Source organism: Mixophyes fleayi, chromosome 4, assembly GCF_038048845.1.
Source record: "Mixophyes fleayi isolate aMixFle1 chromosome 4, aMixFle1.hap1, whole genome shotgun sequence".
Lineage (NCBI taxonomy): Eukaryota > Metazoa > Chordata > Amphibia > Anura > Limnodynastidae > Mixophyes > Mixophyes fleayi.
In genome coordinates, this window is record NC_134405.1 from 139,091,594 (window position 1) to 139,115,078 (window position 23,485).

Consider the following 23,485-nt stretch of genomic DNA (forward strand, 5'->3'; position numbering starts at 1 on the left):
ACAACATTACACCGTTAGATAGGAGAAGTTAGGCAAATCAAGGTTGTTCCTTGCTAACCATAGATTGCCTATTTTTGCACCATTATGCAATATAATATATATTTTGTTTTTCGGTCATTTTTTTTTAAACTAGATAAAGGTGTGGAATGGGCACATTCATAGAGGTTTTACAGTAATCTAGGCCTCCTCAGTGCCCAATAGAGGATAGTTTGGTAATGCTAATGTGGTAGCTGGTTGGAATTTGATTCAACATATTGTAGTTTTCAGCATCAAATCTATGCATTGATTGCTTTGTAGGAGTCGGTTTTTGCAAATATTATAAAATGGGCGTGAACCATCATATGCGCTTTGTGGCCGAGTAGGCTCACTTTTCGGCTCGTAAATTGGTTTTGTGGGAGTACTTCTATATCCTGTTATTACTTTTGCGCCTGCGCCTTAACATCGATCATGTGTAAAATCAGAGACAATCCTTCATCGCTCCAGAACGTATCAGATTACGCGCATGCGCACCAGAAGGGGCGAGCGGCTCAGGTTAGTGCGCATGTCTGTACCGTCCACGTTGTGACTCATCCAGACAGCTGCATACATAGGAAGATTTGCGGTTATGGGGGAGCAAAGGCTGGTTCGGGGTGCTTTCCTATGGGGACTGAGCGGGATCTACTTGTGTGCATTCCTTTCCTTGTATACCCAAATACCAGGTATTCACATATATTGTAATAGTCTGCATATGTTGGTGTGTGCGATGCTATAGCTACCATTCATATTCTCTGCAAGGGAACTATACATATATTTTATGTATTTAGCACTTTGTTATTAATGATAAATGATGTATTTTTCTTCTTATGCTGTACATATCTGCTTTTTGTTAGCGTGCAAATAAACACTTGATATATCTATTATTTACTCAGACACTTAATAAATGTTAATAAACTTGATGAAAGTAAGTTTATGTATTAACAAACTTTCAATTTGTATTATGTTTTATCACGTGTTATGTATAGATTAAATAGTGCAAGGATAGTCCCAGGCACATCTTAGGGCAAGTTCTAGTTCTATATTGATAGAATCAATGGGTTGATTTTGAGAAATTTGATGTAATTGTTAATTTGTCCTGCTTCATATTAAAATTTTATTCAGTGTGCATGTACCCTTAATACTTACAATGCATCATATTAAGTAAGGTGCACTGTTCCTCAAGGGCACTCCTTGTATTCCAGAATTGTGACATTTTATTGGAAAGATTTTTATTTAATCAAGGCTACTGGTGATAAGCAACTTTCCAATATTCTACAGTTAAGCTCTAACATTGAGTCAGCACACACATAATGGCCTATAACTCCTGATTTATTTCTAGTAGGTTAACTTGCCCTTATCCAGGTATCCATATTGCCTTCACCTGTGCATTGTTGTGTAAGGTGGTTAGCATTGTTTGTGTTATATTAATAATTGGATAAGTAATTTTAAGGGTAATCTACAGTAAAAGTGATAGTAAGTGCTCATACACTTGTGTCTTGAAATTAGATTCATTCATTATGCATCATTAAAACTTGCTATACATGCTTTAATGTGGATAGTATAAAAAGTTAAGTTAGTGAATTAACCTGTACACACAAACTTTCACTTTGCTTAACTTGGCATGGACCTGCATCTGCAGTTTTTGCATTTTCCAGAAGGGCTGGTATGTCCTAAATCAATCGCGGGGAGGAGTGTTTTTCCGTATTTTTGTTTAAATTATATGCACAGCCTTGGACTGTATCACAGACCTATTTTTGAGAAACTGTTGCGTATGACAGCCAAGTCGCCCTTTGCTTTCGGCTTTTTACTATAGTACTGGGTCATTTCTGACGCCAATAGATACTGTTAACACATTTGTGAGCTTCTCGGTGAATGATGAGTGTCTTGTCTCTAGGCATGTAGGCCAATGTTCGCTGCTGTGGTTTGTTTTTTTTGTGCTAGGACTGCTTTTTAGCCCCGGTCCAGCCATGGCTTCAAGTCACTTTTCGTGTTGCTTAATGCATTCACAAGCATTAACACTCAATACTTAGTACAATCAGCCGTAGTGAGGCTTTGGAAACACTGTTTCAACACTCTCTTTTAAAAATAAGAACCACGTACAATTGGATAGGTGGCATACAAATACACATGAAAACCAACTCCGTAGAAATAGAAGTGATGGCTTCACTATGATGCAATTGCTCTTCTATCAGGCCATAAAATGTGCTTTCAGGCCTAAGGAAGTCAGGAGGAAGCCTAATAATATGAATAGAGAAATCGAGTACCACCTGCTGCCATTACACTGATGGCTGAAATGTTCACACCTGCCTAGTAGTGCACTATTGTCTATTTAGTGTTTGTGGTATAAAAAAACACTCACAGCAGAGAAAGTACTGTTACCAACAACTGAAAAGCTTGCCTCTGCGTCTTAAGAATTTATGCTTACTTGCAGTTGTACAAGGTTGGCAGTATTATAACCGCATTATGCATGACTTATTATTTATAATTATAATAGCAGTGTTCTCACCACTCTTTTTGTTGGGCGCTCCTCCGCCTGTCAGAAATCTCCTGTTACCCAACACTCGCTGTGACTTTCAGGTGCATTACAGGGGGGTGTCAAACTTCAGGGGAGAGGGGAGGGCCCCTGTATAAAAGGAAGGGCTTGTTTGTCAGTGGTTCACTTGCTAGTGAACTGGGAAGACCGTGTTTGTTACCTGGAGGCCTTCTGTGTATAGCCGGCATGTAGGCAGTATCTGGACACTGTTAAAAATTATATCTGTGTTCAGCCAGCAGTTATGTGTAAGAAATTAAATCAGAAAACAACAGTCTTAAGTTTCTGTAAGAAAAAGTACGAACACAACAACAGACCCAGAGGACTTTGCAACGAGACTGGTTCATCTTATGAATCGCAGTCTATTTAGCATGAAAAATGTGTCTCTAAACTTCGCATATCAGAAGTAAACCGTGTCTGGTTTAAAACATTTCAGTGGTAGATAAATAGGAATACATGTTCCACGTAAATAAACTATGGAAAGAGACCGGCCACAAAGAAGGAAGTGAATAGGGTTACTATTCTATGCAAAAGATTTCGAAAAGAAAGTTTAATTGACCACGAGCAAAGTAAATTCAAATATAGTTCAAAAACGTGGTTTTGAAGAAATTGGGTTAGGGGAAATTGAATGACTGATTTCAGTAACTTGCAGAGAGATATTTTTGTGGGAGCTTTAAGAACATTGTAAAAGCATACTGGTAGGTTAATTGGCTGCTATCAAAATTGACCCTAGTGTGTGTGTGTGTGTGTGTGTGTTAGGGAATTTAGATTAAGCTCCATTGGGGCAGGGACTTATGTGAATGGAAAAATTTCCTCTGTACAGTGCTGCGAAATTAGAGGCGCTACATAAATAAATGATATGTATTGGTTGGCAAAAAATGAACTACTACATTATATGGAAATTTGCTTGGGCACTGCAAGGCTGTAGGTTGTTCATATTTAAAGCATTTTGATATTGGAAATGATGCACATTACAGTTCAGAAAGATGCAAGAATTCCTTGACATCTTAGCTTCGCAAATAAAATGGGAACTGCTTAAACATGTACATAAAGCAGATAACGTCAGTGTCCTGTGTGATAAAAAGACACATTTCAGTTTTGAGACAGCTTATATGTATATACAGTCGGGTCCATAAATATTGGGACATCGACACAAATTTAAAATGAAACAAACAAGATGTGCTTTAACTGCAGACTTTCAGCTTTAATGTGAGGGAATTTACATCCAAATCAGGTGACCAGTGTAGGAATTACAACGGTTTCTATATGTGCCTCCCACTTTTTAAGGGACCAAAAGTAATGGGACAAACTAAACAATCCTACATCAAACTTTCACTTTTTAATACTTTGTTGCAAATCCTTTGCAGTCAATTACAGCCTGAAGTCTGGAACGCATAGACATCACCAGATGCTAGGTTTCGTCCCTGGTGATGCTCTGCCAGGCCTCTACTGCAAATGTCTTCAGTTCCTGCTTGTTCTTGGAGCATTTTCTCTTCAGTTTTGTCTGCAAAAAGCAACCAAAGAGTTTTTTAAGGCTAAAAAGTGGAATGTTATGCAATGGCCAAGTCAATCACCTGACCTGAATCCGATTGAGCATGCATTTCACTTGATGAAGACAAAACTGAAGGGAAAATGTCCCAAGAACAAGCAGGAACTGAAGACATTTGCAGTAGAGGCCTGGCAGAGCATGACCAGGGATGAAACCCAGCGTCTGGTGATGTCTATGCGTTCCAGACTTCAGGCTGTAATTGACTGCAAAGGATTTGCAACAAAGTATTAAAAAGTGAAAGTTTGATGTAGGATTGTTTAGTTTGTCCCATTACTTTTGGTCCCTTAAAAAGTGGGAGGCACATATAGAAACCGTTGTAATTCCTACACTGTTCACCTGATTTGGATGTAAATTCCCTCAAACTAAAGCTGAAAGTCTGCAGTTAAAGCACATCTTGTTTGTTTCATTTCAAATCCTTTGTGGTGGTGTATAGAGCCCAAAATATGAGAATTGTGTCGATGTCCCAATATTTATGGACCTGACTGTGTGTGTATGTATATATGTATGTGTGTGTGTATATATATATATATATATAATATATAATGTGTTTGTCAACTGAAAAAGAGATTGCTGTTAGTTTTATTTCAACATGTATCATGGATGGCAAAGCTGAAACTATAACTAGCAAAGTAATTGGGAAAAAATTGCCAAAATAGGGTTGAATTTTTTTTTAACTTGGTGGGTCTAGGCTCCGATGGAGCAGCTGTCATGATTGGGAGGCACAAAGGAGTAGCAAAACTATCAAAATATGAAACAGGTGGAGTAATGGTCACCTATCATTGTATAAACCACCGCCAGGCTCTTGCTAGTGCCCAAGCAGTGAGAGGAGGTGTAGGGGAGAGAGGATTGGGTGAGAGCTTTATATTAGAGGGAATTTCTTGAACTGTAGGGTAAAGGGAGTTCAGTTTTAGACCTATTCATTTTTAAGGAAGCACTGGAACATACATGAAACATAGCAGAAAGACAGCTGGAGAGGTAAGGAGGAGGAGATGGACCTGGGTGTCATGAGCATAGAGATGTATTGGGGACAGACAGCTGATAAAATCACCATGGAACAAATTGTACAGTAAGACGGGGTGGGAGCTAAGATTGGAGTCTTGGGGGACTCTAAAAGCTAGTTGAAGTGGGGATGGAGTCAGGGAAAATGGACATATATTATGAGATCTGTTTTTCCCTCCAGGACTGTATGGACGTGATGGAATCTTGCCCGCCTGGAAGATGCTCCGGTTCACTGGTAAAAGTTTATGGGAGCAAATGAAAGACTCGCCTACATTGCTCTGGTTAGGCCCCCGGCTGGGACTGGACACCGAGCAGGGCATGGAACTAATTTGCTTACTTGGGGCTCTCCTTTCCTTTGGGGCATTGCTCTTCAACTGCCTTCGTGACAGCTTGGTGTTTCTCCTGCTCTGGATCCTCTACCTGTCCCTGTATCAGGTATGTTTATCTTCTTGTTCAAGTATGTTTTTGTTTTAGAAGATGTCACAACTGCTTAACCTCCCCCTTGCTTTGTGCTCAGGAATGGTTAGGAGCTCATGCATAAATGAGGTTGCTGTCTTTGTAGTTGTGATAAAATAACAGGAAAATAGAATTATGTATCTGGCCACATGATAGATCCAAAGTGAGCCTTATACACATTTAATATAATTTAGAACAACTGGTAAAAAGAGACCATTATCTTTAGTTCAACTGTTAAAGGATCTTAATGCAGACATAGTAAGGGTGGTGTCTTGCTGTTCTATCTTTCCTTTGGGTTATTATTCTGACTGTGATACTATGCAGTTTATGTATCTAGATCATTCCCTACAAGGACACATGCTAACAATGCTAACCAATTCGTTCCATTCATGTGAAAAAAATTATAAAGTAGGTGGGGTTGTCTGGACGGATGATTCCTAGTTTCTCTGCTTTCTGTCCGATAAGAGTACAAGGTATTGGAAAAGCCATATTAGAACATCAATCTATTACACCACAGGCTGTAGGTGAATAACAGTGTGGGGTGTGTTTTGTGGCACGTACTTGGTCCCTTGATATTAGTAAAGTAGTGTTGCAGGCCATAGGAAAACTGTTGCTGTTAAACATTGTTAATTTAATGGCAACAGTGCATTTATCTGCTTGTGTTTTTTTTTTCTGCAAGATAATGGACTATGCCACAATGCTAGAAAAGTACTGCAATGTTTTTTAGGAACATTACATTTATTAAAGGTGGTACTGTATGTTGCTTTTGAATTATAGTTATTGTTGATATCAACTGTCTAAAATTTTTTATGATTATTAATAAATGTTTACAAAGCACCTCATGTCCATTGTTGTTCATAACGCTCTCTTGTCTCTGCAGGTTGGACAGGTATTCCTTTATTTCCAGTGGTAAGTGTGTGTATTTATGTGTCATTCATCTTGTATCACTATTGAAAGAGCAGCACATGATGTTAAAAGGACATATCATTTATCTGTGTACATTTTATTTCAGGGACAGTCTTTTACTAGAAATTGGGTTCCTGGCAGTGCTGGTAGCTCCACTGCATTCTTTACGCTCAAAGACAAATTTCTGGGGTCCTCATGATGGCATCACTTTCTGGCTAATTCGATGGCTGCTGTTTAGGCTTATGTTTGCATCCGGAGTTGTGAAACTAACTAGCCGATGCCCCACATGGTGGGGACTCACAGGTATGACCAGTGTTTTAATTTTGTATCATTCCAAAACCTGACATGAAGTTCTGAATTTTAGATTTCCTTGCCTATAGTGTGGATTCAGTGATTTTGACACTACAGCTCATCAATTCATTAGGAACATCTCTAAGGCAGAGAGTGGAAAGGCTGCATTCTTTGATTGTTGATTCAGCCTACAAAATGACTTGCCTGTACTGTGAGTCAATATCATTACAATGCCCTTCACTATCTACCCCTTCATGATCCCTCTTCACCTGTCTAAGTACTTCTCACCCTCCTTCGCTTTCTCACTCTGTTCATCTTACCACCTGCTATTTTCATCTCCCAGACCTCTTCTTCCCTCACCCTTACTCCCTCTTTGTGTCTTTTGTTAGTCTGCCCCTCCCTTCTAGACTGTAAGCTCTAGCGAGCAGGGCCCTCTTATCCTCGTGTTCTCCTCCTGTTATCTTTTCCCTTGGCTCCCTTACTTGATTTCCTCATCACTAGGCCCCTGCCCTTGGTCTCATCTTATATCTTGTCTCTCCACCTTTCAGGCTTTAATCCTGTTGTTGCACTCACAGTCTGTGGCACAGGTAATGCTTGCTTTATCTCTTTCTCCCCCTTCCACTCTCTAGTTTCTTAGTATCCTGCCCTCCACTTATGCTTCCTTAGTACAAGTGGATTGATCATTTATTGCACTTTGTTTGTACTGCCCAGTGTGCCATATCCTGTTTTGTCCCATGCTCTACTGAGTTGATGGTTTACTGAACTTTGTTCTTCTAATGCCCTGTAGGCTGTGTTCTGTTTTTGTTTTGGGTTTTTTCCCCCTGGTCTGTGTACAGCGCTGCGGACACTTTTTGACGCCTTATAAATAAACTATAATAGAATAAAAATTATGTCTAATATTGATCCATGTGATTCTCACACATGCTGCTTTCTTCCCACCTAGAGATTGCTGGATGCCAGTAAACTGTGTTTTTTTTTTTTTCTTCCTTCCACTATTGGTGACGCTGCTACATTGGGTTATAGAGGGCTCGTGTTAGAGTAGGCTCCTAGTTTTAATCTGAAAACTGTTAGAATCTGAAGCTATTCCTTTTCTTTACCAATCCACCATCCCCTTCTGTATTCCTGACACTGGAGATTGTTGGGTATAGAGTGTTTGCTGGAACCTTAACACTTTCAAATGTAGCACTGAAATGGCAACTCCTCCCCCTCTATACCCCGTTGGCTATATTGAAATCTTCAGTTTTTGTTAAGTGCTTGCAGGAGCTGTGCACATGCTAATGGCTGCCTATGTAAGGCTTTGTACTTATATTATGTTTTACAGCGCTGTTTTTATTTCATACATTTTTTTTCTTTTGGATTACTACTTCTCAGTATGGCATCCCTCAGTCATTGCTGGGGATGCCTAAAGCGGGCAGTGTAGGTACAGCTCTCATCGAGGGATCACCTCCAGGACTGCGGAGGCCACTCCAGCACCATTGGGCCGGGAGTGGGACCGGATATTGCACTGGAGGCATGGTAACAACAGTAAGTGGATCTCCAATGAGATTAGAAGTCGCAGTCCAATCCACTGACAACAGGGGGATTACTCCAGTCCCAAGTTAGAACATTATAGGTATCCATCCAGGGAGGCTCAGGATTGACAGGACTCATTCAACTTGTCTGCCTGGTGCTGATCTTGTCCCACGCCACTGTCTTTATCATGATCTGCGGTCTCTGTCAACTGTCTGCGGCTGTCAGCGGATGCCCCAGTAGCTGTCAGAGGAACTCTGGAGATGGAGAGCAGGTAGGAAGAGCGGGCCTGCAGTATGGCAAAATATCCTTCAAGGTTTTGCTTTACAGAAGAGACTGATATTAATGGTGCAGGCTTCGTCCCCCTCCACATGTCCTTTTTTAAACCTCTGTGTGATGGCTAGAACGGATGATATTAGTGCAGCATTGTTTCTTTAACTCAAATCGGAGATAAAGCTGTCGCACTGTATTTACAGTCAGCGTCAACCCACACTATATTGGTGTATCATAAGCAAGCAGAGTGCATGGGAATCGCAGTATGAGATTAGTGCAGCCTCTGTTCCTGGGGTTAAGCTTCAGCTCCCAGAGATAAAGCTGTCGCACTGTATTTACAGCCAGCTACGCTGTATGAGCCTGTGCACTTTTGTTGTCTTCTGTTGCTCTTCTTACTTAAAGATCACTTGCAGAAGACCACACAGCTCCAGCAATGCACCCTTTCTGCCCTAATCTCCACACTTTATCCCCAACCATCTGTTGAAACAGTTCTGCAGCACTCAGCACAGTGCTGTGTTGAGACAGGCTGCCCAATACAATTGCCGGGGCTGGATGTCTCTCAATGAATTAAGACCTGAGCTGTTACTTTTGCCTTTTATGGACTACCTTGCAGCCGATAATTTTGATGGATGAAGAGCAGAAATCTGAAAATAATCTTGTATAGTGTGTACACGTCAACCGGCATGCTGATCGGGATTTTCTTTTTTTATCCTGTCGTTGGTATATTATTAATCATTTACTTTTTCTGTAGGGTGTACTGAGCCTAAGGCAGAAGCCCTCTTTGGTGTTGGGTTCTGGGAGGTAGGTGAGATCCCTTCAACACCTTTTCCCTAGTGGTGTTTCCTGGCTAGACATACTCGCCAGAGGATTGAGAGCAGCCATGTGCAGCAGTCACTTTCTCTGTGTACCCCTTTAGCTGCAGGTTCTGGGGTACTGGTTGTCTGGCAGCTTTTCCTCTGTGTTTGGCTTGTGCTTGTACAATTCTACATCCTCCTGGATTGTGCAACTGTTGGTCTGTCCTCTCTTCTTGCCTCATTTCTGATGGCTACCTTTCTTGGATCCAGAGGGATGATGGTCATACCGTACCTTTACGATCTTCTGATCAAGGGAGTTACCTGGCCTTGTTTCAGTCCCATTTACAGGAAGTCCAACCTGAGCCCTTTCCAAAGGATGATCTTATTTTCATCACCATAAAACAAGGGTGTTTCTGCCAGAGGACAATATCCTCTGGCTATTATAGGGTCTGGTGAAGTCCACATTGGCTCTGGTGAAGGATATTGCAAGGGTGTTGTTCACCTTTGAAGCGGTGCAATTTATACAGTTTCATTCACAGAACAGTGCCTCTACCAATCAACAAAAATGATGTTGTACCACTGGCTTATATCACAAACCGACAATCCAACCCAGGAGTGTTCAGTCCAAACGAAATCCCATTTCTATTTCGGTCCCGCTCCTCACACATTGAATGGCACAGCTGGGATTCCTTGAATTCCAACCAGCAAGCCCAGGTGGAAACATAATTTGTAGAACGGTCCTTACTGGATAAGGAGAGATCTTCAATTGTCATATAAAATTCTATTATTTTCTATCTGCTCCTTAAGGAAAGGGGGGGGGCAGGAGATCTCCAGTGAACAGGAATTGCAGCTTTAGCATTATTAAGATGTCTGATAAGTGATTTCTTGTATTTGGATATTGGAATACTCATAAGGTTAAGCAACCAGAAACTAACCAGATGGAACTGAACATGCCAATTTTTTTTTAACTTTGAGCAAAAAGGGCAAGAGTTTGAGTCAAATCCCCAAATGTGTGAAAATGACCCAAACTCCAACCCACACCTCGAGCACCTAACCGAGACCTCAGGATGCATTTTAGATGATTTAAAATTACATCTGCACCATGTGGAGAGCACTTTAAACCAAGTCTCCAGGATCAAAATACTAGAAAAGCACATATGGGAAGATCTTAGGCCAAATCTCTTCACAGTCAGATCTGGCCAAATTGCGAACCCATAATTTGATATATTTCGGAAGAGAGCCATGGAGGTTTTCCATCAGAAGTACATAATTAATGGAGATGGTATGTTTAGGATCACAGGAGTCCCAGCTCAAAAGATGTTAAGGCCCGAACAACAGATTATTTTTATCAAGGAGAAAAATGTCTAATCTGCGAATACAGCCAAAAATCAGCTGCCGGTAGATCAAACTGCTCTTGCAGAGTGGAGAACGTGCGGCTCTTGTCACCCTCCATCAACTGGCAAGCTCTGAGCACTTCCTGATCTATCCAGAGATCAGATTTACCTGGGGGAAATTCGGGATTCTGTGACTGAGGCAATAAAGGGGACCAAGGAGATGAAATGTAACTTGGGCTGAGATAAGGAGCTTCGGAAGCCATGGGAAAATGAGGGAAGGAATGCCCATCTTGTGACCCTCAATTGCCACCTTTTGTGTAGATTTAAAAGCCAGTGTCCATTCAACTACTCTATTTAACATAATCTCTTGATAATACTTAAAGAAAAGGGGAAGTTGAAGGACTTCCCTGTGACTGGTGTCTAGTTAATATATCCTGTGAGATTCAAGAGAACTTTCTGGCCCGTACAAAAAATTTAGGAGGGATAGTACTCGAAAGTGTCTGGATTAGGTAAAGTGCCTTGGGCAAGGTATTCAATTTAATAATAATAGTCCTCCCTAGCCAAGAGAAGCTTCAAGGGCGCCAGCGTTGATGCTCGGTGTGCAATTTAGTTAATAATGGAGCAAAGTTCGCCCTAAACAAATCCTGGTAATCAGCACCCCTAGGTATTTGATATGTGATTAATACCAGGTGAAGGGGAATGCATGTTTAATGTCCACCAGTGTAGTTAGTAGGAGAGACCAAAAGGTTCAAAGCTACCGATTTCAAATAATTGATTTTAAAATTAGAAAGGTGTCCAAATTTTTGGAACTCCCGACATCAAATTGGGTAGTATGACTGCTGTGTTAGTAATGTCTAAAAGATCATCTGCCAAAAGAGGTAACTTGAGTCTGCGAGCCCCCCTTCCACCTGCAGCATCAAGAATATTTCTAATAGTTAGCTAAGGCCTCCACGCACAATACAAATACTAGAGGAGACAAGTGACACCCTTATCTTGTTCCATTGCGAATCTTAATGAAGTGTGAGCGAGAGCCAATTTAATTCTAGCTCTGGGAGTTTTGTTTAAGGTAAGAATCGAATGTCTACCTAGAGGGCCTACTCCCAAGTGCTCAAACACTCCAGAAAGAAACGGTCAATCTGCCCTGTCAAATTCCTTTTCCGCATCTTTCGACAAGGAAAGCCCGTGTGCCCGACCTGCTTGCAGAGTATATTAGATCAATGACCTTGGTGGTGTCCCGTGCTGCCATGCTCGGCACAAAACCAGCCTGATCGCTATGGATCAATGAGGGTAAAAGGAGCTTAAGGTGATTAGCAAGCAATTTCACGAGTAACTTCAGGTCAACATTGAGCAGGGAGATCGGCCTGTAGCAGGTGCACTGGGGATGGGTCCTTCCCCTCGTTAGGTAGGATTGTGACATGGGCCCCTAATGACTGTTGGGGAAAAACCTATATCGGCTGAAATCTCATTAAACGCCTGCAGGAGAGGGTTCCTGATAAGCCATGGCGAAGCCATCTAGGCCTGGACTCTTGCCAGAAGGAGTAGACGAAATCGCTGCCTCCTGTCTGACTTCTGCAGAAACTGACTTTAGATGAACCTTTTACTCTGCAGGGAGTTTGGGAAAATTACAACTGCACAGATATTTAGCTATCTACTCTTTCCGACGTGCAATTGCTGACGGGGAGGATGCACCAGGAATATTGTATAGTGTTGTGTAGTATGCATGGAAAGCCTCTGCTATTTCATTATTTGAATAACAATCCCTACCCTCATGATTTTTAATAGAGTGAATAAATTATGTTGCTCTCTCAGTGCATAAGGCTCTGGCCAACATATGCCCAGGCTTATTCCTCCACTTGTAATACTTATATTTGCATTTCCTCAGGGCTAACTTTGTTTCATCTTTTAGAACAAGATGAATCTCCGTCCGCTTCACAAGAACATCTCCGGCCATGGAGGATTTATGTCTAGTCTCAAGATCTTTGATCTTATGCAAAGATTTTCCTTATATGCTTCTTTCTGTTTCATGAAAGACCCCAACTGAATGAGTTTAACTCTCAGGACACACTTATGAGCTTCCCAAATAACCACTTTAGATAAATCTTGTTTTTCATTAAGAGTGATGTATTCCTCAATAGCAGATTCCAATTGGGTTCTACAATGAGTCCTGGAGGAGCAACTCATTCAATCTCCAAGTCCAATTTTTAAAGTGACTGTGGGGTAAGGGTCAAGGTAAGATAGAAGGGATGTGTTCCGGCCAAGTTATTTGACCTGTGAGCCTCCTTAACCAAATGTAATCTATAGCTAACAAATACATAATCTATCCTAGAATAGCCCAAATGTGGATAGGAGCAAATCGTAAAGTCTATCTGACAGATGAAGGAGGCGCCAGGCATCAGCCAACTGAGAATCGTGGAAGATATGTCTTACCTGACCATGTCATTGGCGGTGTCTCTGGGCACCACCAGAGGTGTCAAGAAGAGGTTCCATCACCCTGTTCAGATCACCATCCAGAATCGCCATGCCCTCCACACAAGTATCCAACATCTCCAAAGTCTCGGATACGAAAGTCACCTGTCCCTAGTTAGGAGCATAAACATTAATAAAAGAGTAGCGGTTTTAGGCAGGCATTTGGTAAATAGAATAGCAACACCCTTGCTTTTGCCAGAATGGTTACAACCATAAAAGGCGAGTGACTAATGTTTGCTATGTAGTAGTGGGGCAGCGTCACATTTAAAGTGTGTCTCCTGCATAAAGACCACATCTATTCTGTCAGTAAAAGGAGTCAAGTGCTTGGGACAGTTTTTTTTTGGTATATTAATGTCTCCGGCATTAATTGAGCAAAGATTTAATGAATCTGTCATAGTAGGCATGATGGCTAAATGGTTACAATGGGTTGGCGCCATCAGGTACTCTGGGGCGTAAAGGAGTGCACCAGCTGAGGATCTGGGGGAGAGGGTAAGGCAAGTTTACAGAAGTCACAACATAGAAGTGCAAAATTGAAACCGAATAAGAGAACACTGCACCTGGACCCCAGGGACGGGGAGGCCAGTCCCATGGAGAGGTAGTTATACATGGGCGGTAATGCCAACTAGGGAGCAGTGGTGGCAGCCCTCAGTTAGTAAAATCACTATTCAACTAACATATGAATTGAATGCCCATACCTAGACAACTTGAAAGTTATGTAAATTAGACAAAATTGTAAATGTAATGAAAAAAGCAAGGGAATCTGGAGACAAACCAAATACGAAAGGTAATAGATTACTACCATAAAAGGATCATATACATAAGACTCCTCACAAGGTGGCAAGCCAAAGGAGATAAAATGGCTGAGGCAGAAACCTGCACCGCTGAGGACAAAACAAGAAATTGGGGGTCATCCAAATAAGGTAATGCAGGCAAACGAATGGACTGACTCGGGTAGCGTCTTTCGGGTTCTTAGACCGACTGCTGGGTTTCCACGCTTTCTGCAACTTTTTATGCTGTGGGAGAGGTGGAGGCATCAGAACAGTGGATTGATCTTGCCAATCTGGAAGTGCAGGCTTTGAAAGATCCAGGGTTGCGCAAAATTGATCAAGAGGGATCTTTGAGGAATGCTTTTTTACAATTGAGTAAAGCCTGTAGCCTAAGTGGGAATCGCCACCGATACTTGATGATATGCTTTCTTAATTCTTCTGTGAGCGGCTTACGGATGAAACCTCTGCAGCAGGATGTGCCAAGACAAGTCTTGGAAAACTTGTATTTTATGGCCATCAAAATCTAATCATAACATCTCCTTTTTGGTATGATAATGGAGACCGCAAATCACGTCCCTTGGTCTTTCTGAATTTAGGCCCCTATGGCATGGAGGCCTGTGATCTCTATCGAATACACTTTCAGTATTGGGGTTTTGCTCCAGGACCTCATTAAAGATTTTGGTGAGGACATCCTCAATCCCCTGAGGAGGAATGTCTTCAGGTATTTTCTGGACTCTTGAGATTTTTACGCCCCTCTCGATTGTCCAGATCACACACTGGCCCTGTAACAATCAATTTTGCGTACAACAGAGTCTTGGATGTTTTCAACACGATCTGCAGAAATCTCTCTCACCTCCTCTAAGGATGTAATTCTGTCAGCTAATGAGGAGATGTCAGCATGGATAGATGAAATTGCTGATGATACAGTTTTTAATTAAAATAGCCACAAGATTGCACTGTGGTAATGCAATAGATTGCTATGTGTGTGGCTAAATATATGTGGATTGACAGTTACTGAGAGGCTATTTTATTATGAAAGAATAATAGCAACAGATAGGCTACTCTACTTGCACATACCACAAGGGTCTGCAGCAGGGTTTGTGTCAGCGGCATGCGTCAGTCACATTTTCTACTACACAAGATAAGAAGACAGTCTGATGACTTGCTGGCCGACCTCTTCTTCCCCTTAGCGTGACCCGCAGAGCTCCCGACGGGGAATCCAAAACGGAAAGCCACTGGCACAAAGCAAGTCGCTGAAGGAGACCCCAGATACCACAATCCCTGCTGACTTAGCCGGGCGAACACAGCCACTCAATTCGCATGCCCAGGTGAGTTGATAGAAGCGGCTGAGCTTGTCCTTGGCAAGTGGGGGAACTCCAACCCTGTTCATGGATATGCACCATCCCACAGGGCTGGGTGAAAATGGCAGCGGTTTTGGCGGGAAGGGATGGAATGTCAGGGAGCACTCAGCCTGGGGATCGGAACAACCTCAGGTGTGGCGTTATCTGTCTTTGGCCCCTGGGGAGAGCACCAGCAACATGCAGGCTTATTTATGCCCCGATCAGGGAGTTGCTACACACTGTGCCACTGCTCCTAAAGATTCTGACAGGAGATGTTTCTGATAGCAGTGTGTCATAAAGCACACAAATAGACGCTAATTAGGGTGAAGGTGACCCTCAAAAACATGTAAGGAAGGTTAGTTTAAAGGTGCCCAGCTAAAAGGCGACCATCTGCGATGACTGTCAAGCCACGCCCTCATCTGGATGATTTTTACATCTCCTGGGGGTAGATTTATAAAGCTGCCTGTTTGAACAAGTGGAGATGTTGCCTATTGCAACCAATCAGATTCTAGCTGTCATTTATTTAGTACATTCTACAAAATGACAACTAGAATCTGATTGTTATAGAAAACATCTCCACTTTTTCAAACCGGCAATTTAGGAATATACCCCCTGATGTGAATTGAAGGGGACACCTACCTCATGTTTAGGCTGGACCGATTGTTGTAGGATGATTTTAGGGGGGGGGGGGGGGGGGTTAATATTCAATACATGAAGCAGACTGGATTGGTTAAAGGGGCAGAGGCTGGATTACCTCCTGCCAGGGTATGTGTGTACAACTGTATACAAAGAGCTATGTTTTACCATGTTGTATTATTCCATCTGTAACTTTTGAATTATCACCAGTACCACTTACTGGTGTGGAACATTCCTTGTCAAGTACTCTTGAGCAATAAAACCTCTCTACTTGAAGATTCAACCTGAGACAATTACCTGCTGTATCCTGTGACCAACACATAAGCGCTTGCACTCTAATCTGTTCCCCGGCTGTCTTGTGTTTGAACCCAGCGTCTGTGTCAACGCTCTGCCCGCTACCCAGCAGCCCTGATCCATAGTAAGCGGCCAGGAGGTACCAGCCAGCCCACAGCAAAGAGGCATTGCAGCAACTATAGCAGCTTCCCAGAAGTAAGTGGTTCTAGGTGCTGTTGAAGGAGCCTGGTGGTGGCAACAAGTTTCTCCTACAACTATTCCGTAGTTGGCATTTGCAGTCAGCGAGTATCTGGTGGCAAGGTGACAGTAGGAGCTGTCAGTAACAGTCGATTACTGACGGTGAGAAGGAAACCTGGATAAGCGCTGCAGGAAGAACATTTCTCCATTCCGTCTTCCTCCCCTCCTACAGACAGGTTGGTGAAGTAAGCCCATCCAGTCACATGCTTTTACAGGATCTATCAGTTCAATGTATTTGTATCCAAAGTAGCTAGTCTGGACAGAAGGTTTTGTGCACAGCTGTGTCTGTGTACCCTCAGCTCTGGATTTTCCCCTATATAGCAGTGTCCCCCAAAGAATGAGAAGAGGATTTTTATACTTTTCTGATTCCATTTGTTGGAGTCTGCGTTTCCACCCCTTTTACGCTCTGCTTGCGGTTGAGTGTGGTTCCATTTGAGTTATTATTGCAGTTTGGTTCTTTCAGTTATATCCTATGTCGGTTTGTTAATAAAAAAACAAAACAAAAAAACCTCAAGTGCCTACTTCAGCTCGAGCCATCTATAACAAGGTAGACGTATCTTCCCAAATCAATGAACGGCAGTATTAAAATCCTTTTTTATTTTTTTTTTAATACTAACCTTATATTGTACACTTGTCACACCATAAACTAAAAAAATACAATTTGTGTTCTGATTAATTATATTTCAAATTTAACTTTTCTTAATTTACTTTCAATATCATGTATCCTTCTCCTCTCCAGATGAAATATTCAAATGTGTAAATAAACTTTTAGTGTATGCCTAACGTTTAGGACTATAATTGTAATTCTCTGCACACTCTGTTCATGAGGCACATCTGTCATTCTGACCTGGCATATGAAAGTCTTTCATTTCACTTGCACTACTAGTTGGGGGACACTGCTAACCTTGAGGTATAGAGGGCACTGTGAGGAGTAAGGCACTAAACAGTCTATCTAGCATAAACCACTCCCCACTATGCCCACTCCAGCTATATTCTTCATTTTTTTTTTTTAATGGTGCCTACGATGTGCAGTGACTGAAGCTAAGGAGCTGCGTCAGCGCTCGTCTGGAGGAGCACTTAGGCCCCTAGGCTGTGGAAGTGCTTGGGCCAGAGGATTTTTCAATATTTAGAGGACTGATACTGAGCTGTCCTTACAAGAGGACGGTGTTGTGCATGACGACTATGACTGTGAAGATTATCTGCGTGGGAGGGGGACTATTCTGGCAGACAAGGTATTGAGGACCTGATCCTGACGGTGAGGCAGGTACTCCATATTGTTGATGCTGACCAAGAGGTGGCCCAGACAACTATGTTCAAAAAGTTTAAGAAAAGAACTATCTCCCCAGTTGTTGAGCATTTGGGAAGAGGCTAGAACTAGACCAGGTGGCAAATTTCTCATACCCAGGCGGTACCAGTTAATTATCCTTTTCCCGAGGTGGATATTGGATTCTGGGAGAATCATCCGTATATGGATGCTTCCATCCTACACTTGACAAGGAATGCTGTTCTACCTTTGCTCAGTGCTGCTGCGTTAAAAGACAACACTGATAAATGCTGCGAGGCTATTCTTAAATCTGTCTATTTGGCATCTGGAGCTTCGCTGCGCCCCATTATGGCAGCAGCCTGGATGATTAAAGCAATAGAAAAATGAGCTTCCGCACTGAGTGAGGGTATTCAGGCGGACCTTCCCAGGGCTGATTTGTTTCCTTTGGCAGACCATGTAAAGGAGGCTGCTGAATTTTTGGGAGATGCAGATCTTGGAAGGTAGATGACGAATTCAAGAGTGCTTAGCAATCTGTCCCATATGATGGTTTATCTCTATTTGAACAGGCTTTAGAGAAGTTTATTGTTCAGGCACCTGGGAGGAGTTTTCGTTCCTTTTTGTTTGTTGTACGAGCCAAAGGCATGCCTCCACAAGGTCATCACTCTGCCCCTTGTGGTGGGGCTGGCCAGAGAGGTAGGCAAGCTTGGTCTGGACACCGTCCCACGAACAAGTCCAAGAAGCCCTCTGCATGACTTGCTAGTACCCCCACGGTGGTGAGAGCTTGCTTTTTGAACTTTTGGGACCAATGGCTTTTTTGATTAACCACAGACATCTGGGTGAGAGTGGTGATCTCCAGGGGCCTACATTTTGGACCTGGAGGGTCCGGCCCCCAGGCAGTTTCTGTCTGCTCTTCTTCCTAGGGACACCGTTCAAAAGGTGGCCCTCCTAGGAGCTCTTAACCACTCCTGAAGCCACTAGAGTATTATCCCATTTCCAGAACAGGAAAGGGGTCTGGGTATTTACAGATAAGTTGTTCCGTACGATACTCAATCTCAGAGATCTCAACACACACTTGAAGATGCCAAGTTTTGGATGGAATCCATCCGTTCCGTCATAAATTCTATGGAGAAAGATGAGTTTTTGTCATTCTTGGACATCAAGGACGCATACATTCCTGTACTGATTTGGTCAGGTCACCACAAGCTTCTCAGGTTTGCGGTGGTTCAAGATCACTTTTTCAATTTCGAACTCTTCCCTTCAGGTTAGCCGCGGCACCGATAGTCTGTACCACGGTAATGGCGATGATGGCAGCGATTCTTCACCTAAGAGGGGTAAAGATTATCCCCTATTTAGAAGATCTGCTAATAAAGGCAGACTCCGAGGTTCTCCTTCGAGATCACCTGCGTTCGACAGCAGAAACGTTGCACGACTATGGCTGGATTATCATTACCAAGAAGTCCAGTCTGACACCCTCTCAACACATGTTGTTTCTGTGGCTCCTGTTTGACGCCAAGTGTCAGAATCTTTCCTGGAGGTAAAAATATCTTAACATTGCAGAACCAGGTGAAGAATTTACTGACTCTCAAGAGGGTGTCGGTGCTTCACTGCATGAAGGTGATGGGCCGCATGGTTTCTTGTTTCGAGGCAGTGTAGTGGGCCAGATTTCACTCTTGGCCTCTTTTAAAAGGCAATTGCTACATTGGAAAAGGTCAGATACCTGGTTGGCATGCAAGTCGTTCTGTTTGTCAGTCACAACTCTGCTATCCCTGACATGGTGGTTGAGTCTCAACAGGGAGTGCACGCTCTCTGTTCAGAATTGGACAGTGGTGACCACAGACGCCAGCCTTTCGGACTGGGGTGCGGTCCTCAGTCTGCGGTTGCAGGGGTCTTGGATCCCGGAGGAAGAAAGTTTACTCATCTATGTGCTCGAACTAAGGGCAGTGGTCTCGACTTTGGCAGGGATCAGTACGAATCCAGTCGGACAACGCAAGAGCTGTGGCTTATATAAATCATCAGGGCGGAACCAGTGAAGGAAGTCTCAAACATCATGAAGTGGGCGGAACAGTGGTTCCAGGCCATTTCGGCGGTATTTATTCCAGGAGTGGACAATTGCGATGCAATCCATCTCTTCACCCAGACGTGTTTGCCCAATTGGTCTACAGGTGGGCTCAGCCAGAAATAGAATTGATGGCTTCCAGATGGAACAGCAAGGTGGCCAAATATGGTGAACGGATACGGGATCCAAGGGCCTTTCTCTTGGATGCCATGACTGTTCCTTGGTACTTTCAGTTGGTATACAACTTTACTCCACTTCTGATGTTGCCGCGAGTGGTTAAAAAAAAAAAGGTAAGGTGCGAAAAAGTTTCTACAATTCTTCTGGCTCCGGATTGGCCAAGAAGGTCTTGGTACGCAGACCTTCTCGCCATGTCCGTGGATCATCCTTGGCGACTGCCCTTGCAGGGAGGATCCTCAAAGTATTTAACGCATGAATGTTGAAACCCTGATTCTTAAATTGAAGGGTTTATCTGATAGTTATTCAGACCGTGCTTCAGGAGAGAAAGACATCATCTTCCAGAAATTACCATTGCATCTGGAAGAAGTAGTACATTGGTTGGTGTGAAACCCATAAGTTTTCCACTGGTTCCTTTCATTTAGGTGTTTCCTTTCCTGCGGCATGGTTTGGATAAGGGTTTGCGTCCTCCATCCCTTAAGGTATGTTTTTAGAAGCATTTGGCTCTTTTGCCGGATGTCCAAAACTTTTTTCAGGGTGTTTTACATGTCCAACCTTTACCGTTTACTCCTCTGTTAGCTCCATGAGATCTTAATTTAGTTCTTTCAGCATTGCAGAAATCTCTGTTTGAACCCTTGGAGTCAATTTCCTTGAAACTACTTATTTGGAAGGTATCCTTTTTGTTGGTTATTTCTTTGGCTAGGAGTCTCGGAATTGGTGGCTGTTTCTTGTCGTTCTCTCTTCCTGATCTTTCATGGTGATAGGGCGGTTTTACATACCTTACCGTCATTTCAGCCTAAAGTAGAGTCCAAGTTCCACATTAACCAAGATATATTCATCCTGCCTTGCTTGTAACAGGTCTAGAGTTCTAGCCTTCTTTTGGATGTACTTAGGGCCTTGTAGATTTATGTGGAGCGAACCTCTTCTGTACAAAAGACGAATTCCCTTCTGGTGCTTTATGATGTTTGAAAGCGTGACTGACCGGCTACGAAACAGACGATTGCCAGGTGGATTACGGAGTCTGTCAGGTTTGTGTTTCGAATAGATCTCCTGTTCTGCGTGGTTTCTTGGCCAATTCTACCAGGTCAGTTAGCGCTTCTTGGGCAGCGTGACATAAAACTTCAGGGGGACAGTTGTGCAGTGCTGCGACCTGGTCTTCTGTTCATACTTTGTTCTGACAGTTTTGTTGTGTTTCGCCCTCTCTTGCGGCTTTGTTAGTTAAATAAACTGAGGAATATAGCTGATGTGGGCATAGAGGGGAGGGTAGCAGGCTAGACAGGCTTTTTTAATGCCTTACTCCTCACAGCGCCCTCTATACCCCAAGGTGAGCAGTGTGCCCCCCCCCCCCCAACTGGGTTAAGTGAGAAATTTTATGGTAAGCACAATTTTCCCATTATTGCCTATTGCACTGTGATGATTAAGGTATTTATGTGTAGTCCTACATTCTCTAAACTTGTTTGCAATGAGAAGGTATTATACGGAGTTATTATTATAAAGGATATTTGTATTGTTGCTTCTGGTACTAAAATTTATTGACCTATTTGATGGATTTAACTATTCATCTATTTTCTCCTTCAGCTGTGGAAAACACAGATAATACCTAATGGTAGCCAATATATTTTAAACTTTGTTTTATTTTTCTTTAATGGGCATACCACAGCTGGTGCTAGGGATGACTGGAACAGGCTGAGGAGGTACCTCCTATCACCTTTCCCGTTTTAACCATGGTCAACAGATCATTGCCACGGCAGGTAATGATCTGGATCTCCAGCGCCACCAAGGCACATTTAGCACTTGGCGCTGGGTTCTGCGCGTAAGAAGTGGGTTCCCTGATACCAGGAGTGTAGGGGGTCAGGTGGCAAGTTTCATTGAGGCAAGCCTGCCAAAAATGGACATAGCCAGCAGCTATCCCTCTTTCCTTAGGGAATATAGGGGAATGGGGCTTATATACCATATTTGCAAAGCGACCACTCGGCTATCCTGCAATACTTTCTCTAGATTTCAAAAAGTGGAAATTTCCACCACTTATGATGCCAAATTGGTAGGAAGGTTCTCAAGGTGGCTGGTCATTCTTACCGTCCCGTTGACGATGGCTTCAGGATTGTCCATAACATTTTTCAGAGTTCTGCAGAAGGAGAAAAATATTTTTGTACTTCGTTTAGATACTTTTCTCCAAGTTTGTTGGGGGACAGAGACCAAATCACCCAGCGCTTTGTGGTTTCTGCTCTGTTCCACTGCAAATTTTTTTGTCTGTTTTTAAGTTAAAAAACACCCTCTTAAGTGCAAAGAAGGGGTGCCCATTAAAAAGTTAAAATATAGAAAAGGGAAAGAGAAGCAGACAGCCGTGCAGGCTTTTAACTGTATTCGAAGCTAACGTGAGACAGGCAGGTCTGTAGAATCTGCTGTTTTAACAAAATGTTTTATAAATACAGATGTTAAATATTACATAGGAACATTTTTTATTTTCCTAGTTACAGCCATATGACCGTAAAGTTTGTTACATCATTTTTGAGTTCTTATGGTTGCTGAAAACTTTTATATATGCCTTTTCTATTCAACTGCTTTTCTAGCTCTAACTTACCACTATGAGACCCAGTGCATTCCAACTCCAGCTGCTTGGTATGCTCACCAGCTTCCTGTGTGGATCCAGAAGCTGTCTGTGGTGGCTACCTATGTGATAGAAATTGGGGTACCATGGCTTTTCTTCCTTCCTTCACGGAGACTGTCGCTCTTCTCATTTTATGCTCAGGTAAGCAAACTTTGTATTTACCATTTGTATCTACAGAGTTCAGAATATAGTTTATTGCAGACTGAGTTGTTTAATTTTCTGTCACCAATTTGTTGTTGGTCTGGGACTCGATCTGTGTACTTTTGGTAGTGAGGTGAACCATTGGTGTAGTGAATGTCATGGCATTTCAACAGAGAGCAAAGAAGATTCTCGTGCTCTCTTTTATAGTAGAAAATACTTAACTTTGGATGATCGATACCTCTCTCCCTCACTTACTGTCTTCCTCACTGTCTGGGATCTCCAAATGACTAACGCTCTGTGAAATGAACTGTTAAACTTGTTTGACCTACGTCTGTAACCAAATGGAACACTGCTACTGTCACTTGTGTAAAGCCATCTTAAGGCTATCTTCACATGCAGGTAGAACTCGCTCTTCTTGGACCATCTTCTCTACTCACATTATGCTCTATCCCAAAGTCTCTTCTCCAGGCTTTATATTTGTGCGTACTTGTGATTTGTAGAAGTATATTTTTTTTGACAAATGTTTTAAATCTCGCCACATGTTAATAAAAAATAAACTATGTTTTATAAAATAAATTAACTCCTATTCTTCACTTTTTAAGGTTCTGCTGCAGGTTCTCATCATACTTACTGGAAATTACAACTTCTTTAACCTGCTGACTCTGGTTCTCTGCTTTTCTCTACTGGATGACCAGCATTTCAGACCTGACCAGAAGGGAAAGAAAGCTCATCAGAAAGGAGGTGATCACTTGGCGGCATTTGCCTCCTTTCTTATTTATAGCTTTCCCTACATTTTTGTAGTTCTGATAAACATGTTGCCTGTATACAGTATTTATTACAACATAA

At 42.4% G+C, this 23,485-nt stretch overlaps 1 protein-coding gene across 1 annotated transcript in view; it reads left to right on the forward strand.

The window, feature by feature from the left end:
- The first annotated feature begins 532 nt into the window (after positions 1-532).
- Positions 533-23,485, forward strand: part of LMF2 (lipase maturation factor 2) — a 49,362-nt gene continuing 26,409 nt past the window's right edge. The window contains exons 1-6 of the mRNA XM_075208481.1: positions 533-698; positions 5,275-5,528; positions 6,430-6,458; positions 6,562-6,758; positions 22,461-22,639; positions 23,242-23,380. Of these exons, the coding sequence (XP_075064582.1) occupies positions 605-698; positions 5,275-5,528; positions 6,430-6,458; positions 6,562-6,758; positions 22,461-22,639; positions 23,242-23,380 (892 nt within the window). The 5' untranslated portion in view covers positions 533-604. The remainder of the gene's footprint in view (positions 699-5,274; positions 5,529-6,429; positions 6,459-6,561; positions 6,759-22,460; positions 22,640-23,241; positions 23,381-23,485) is intronic.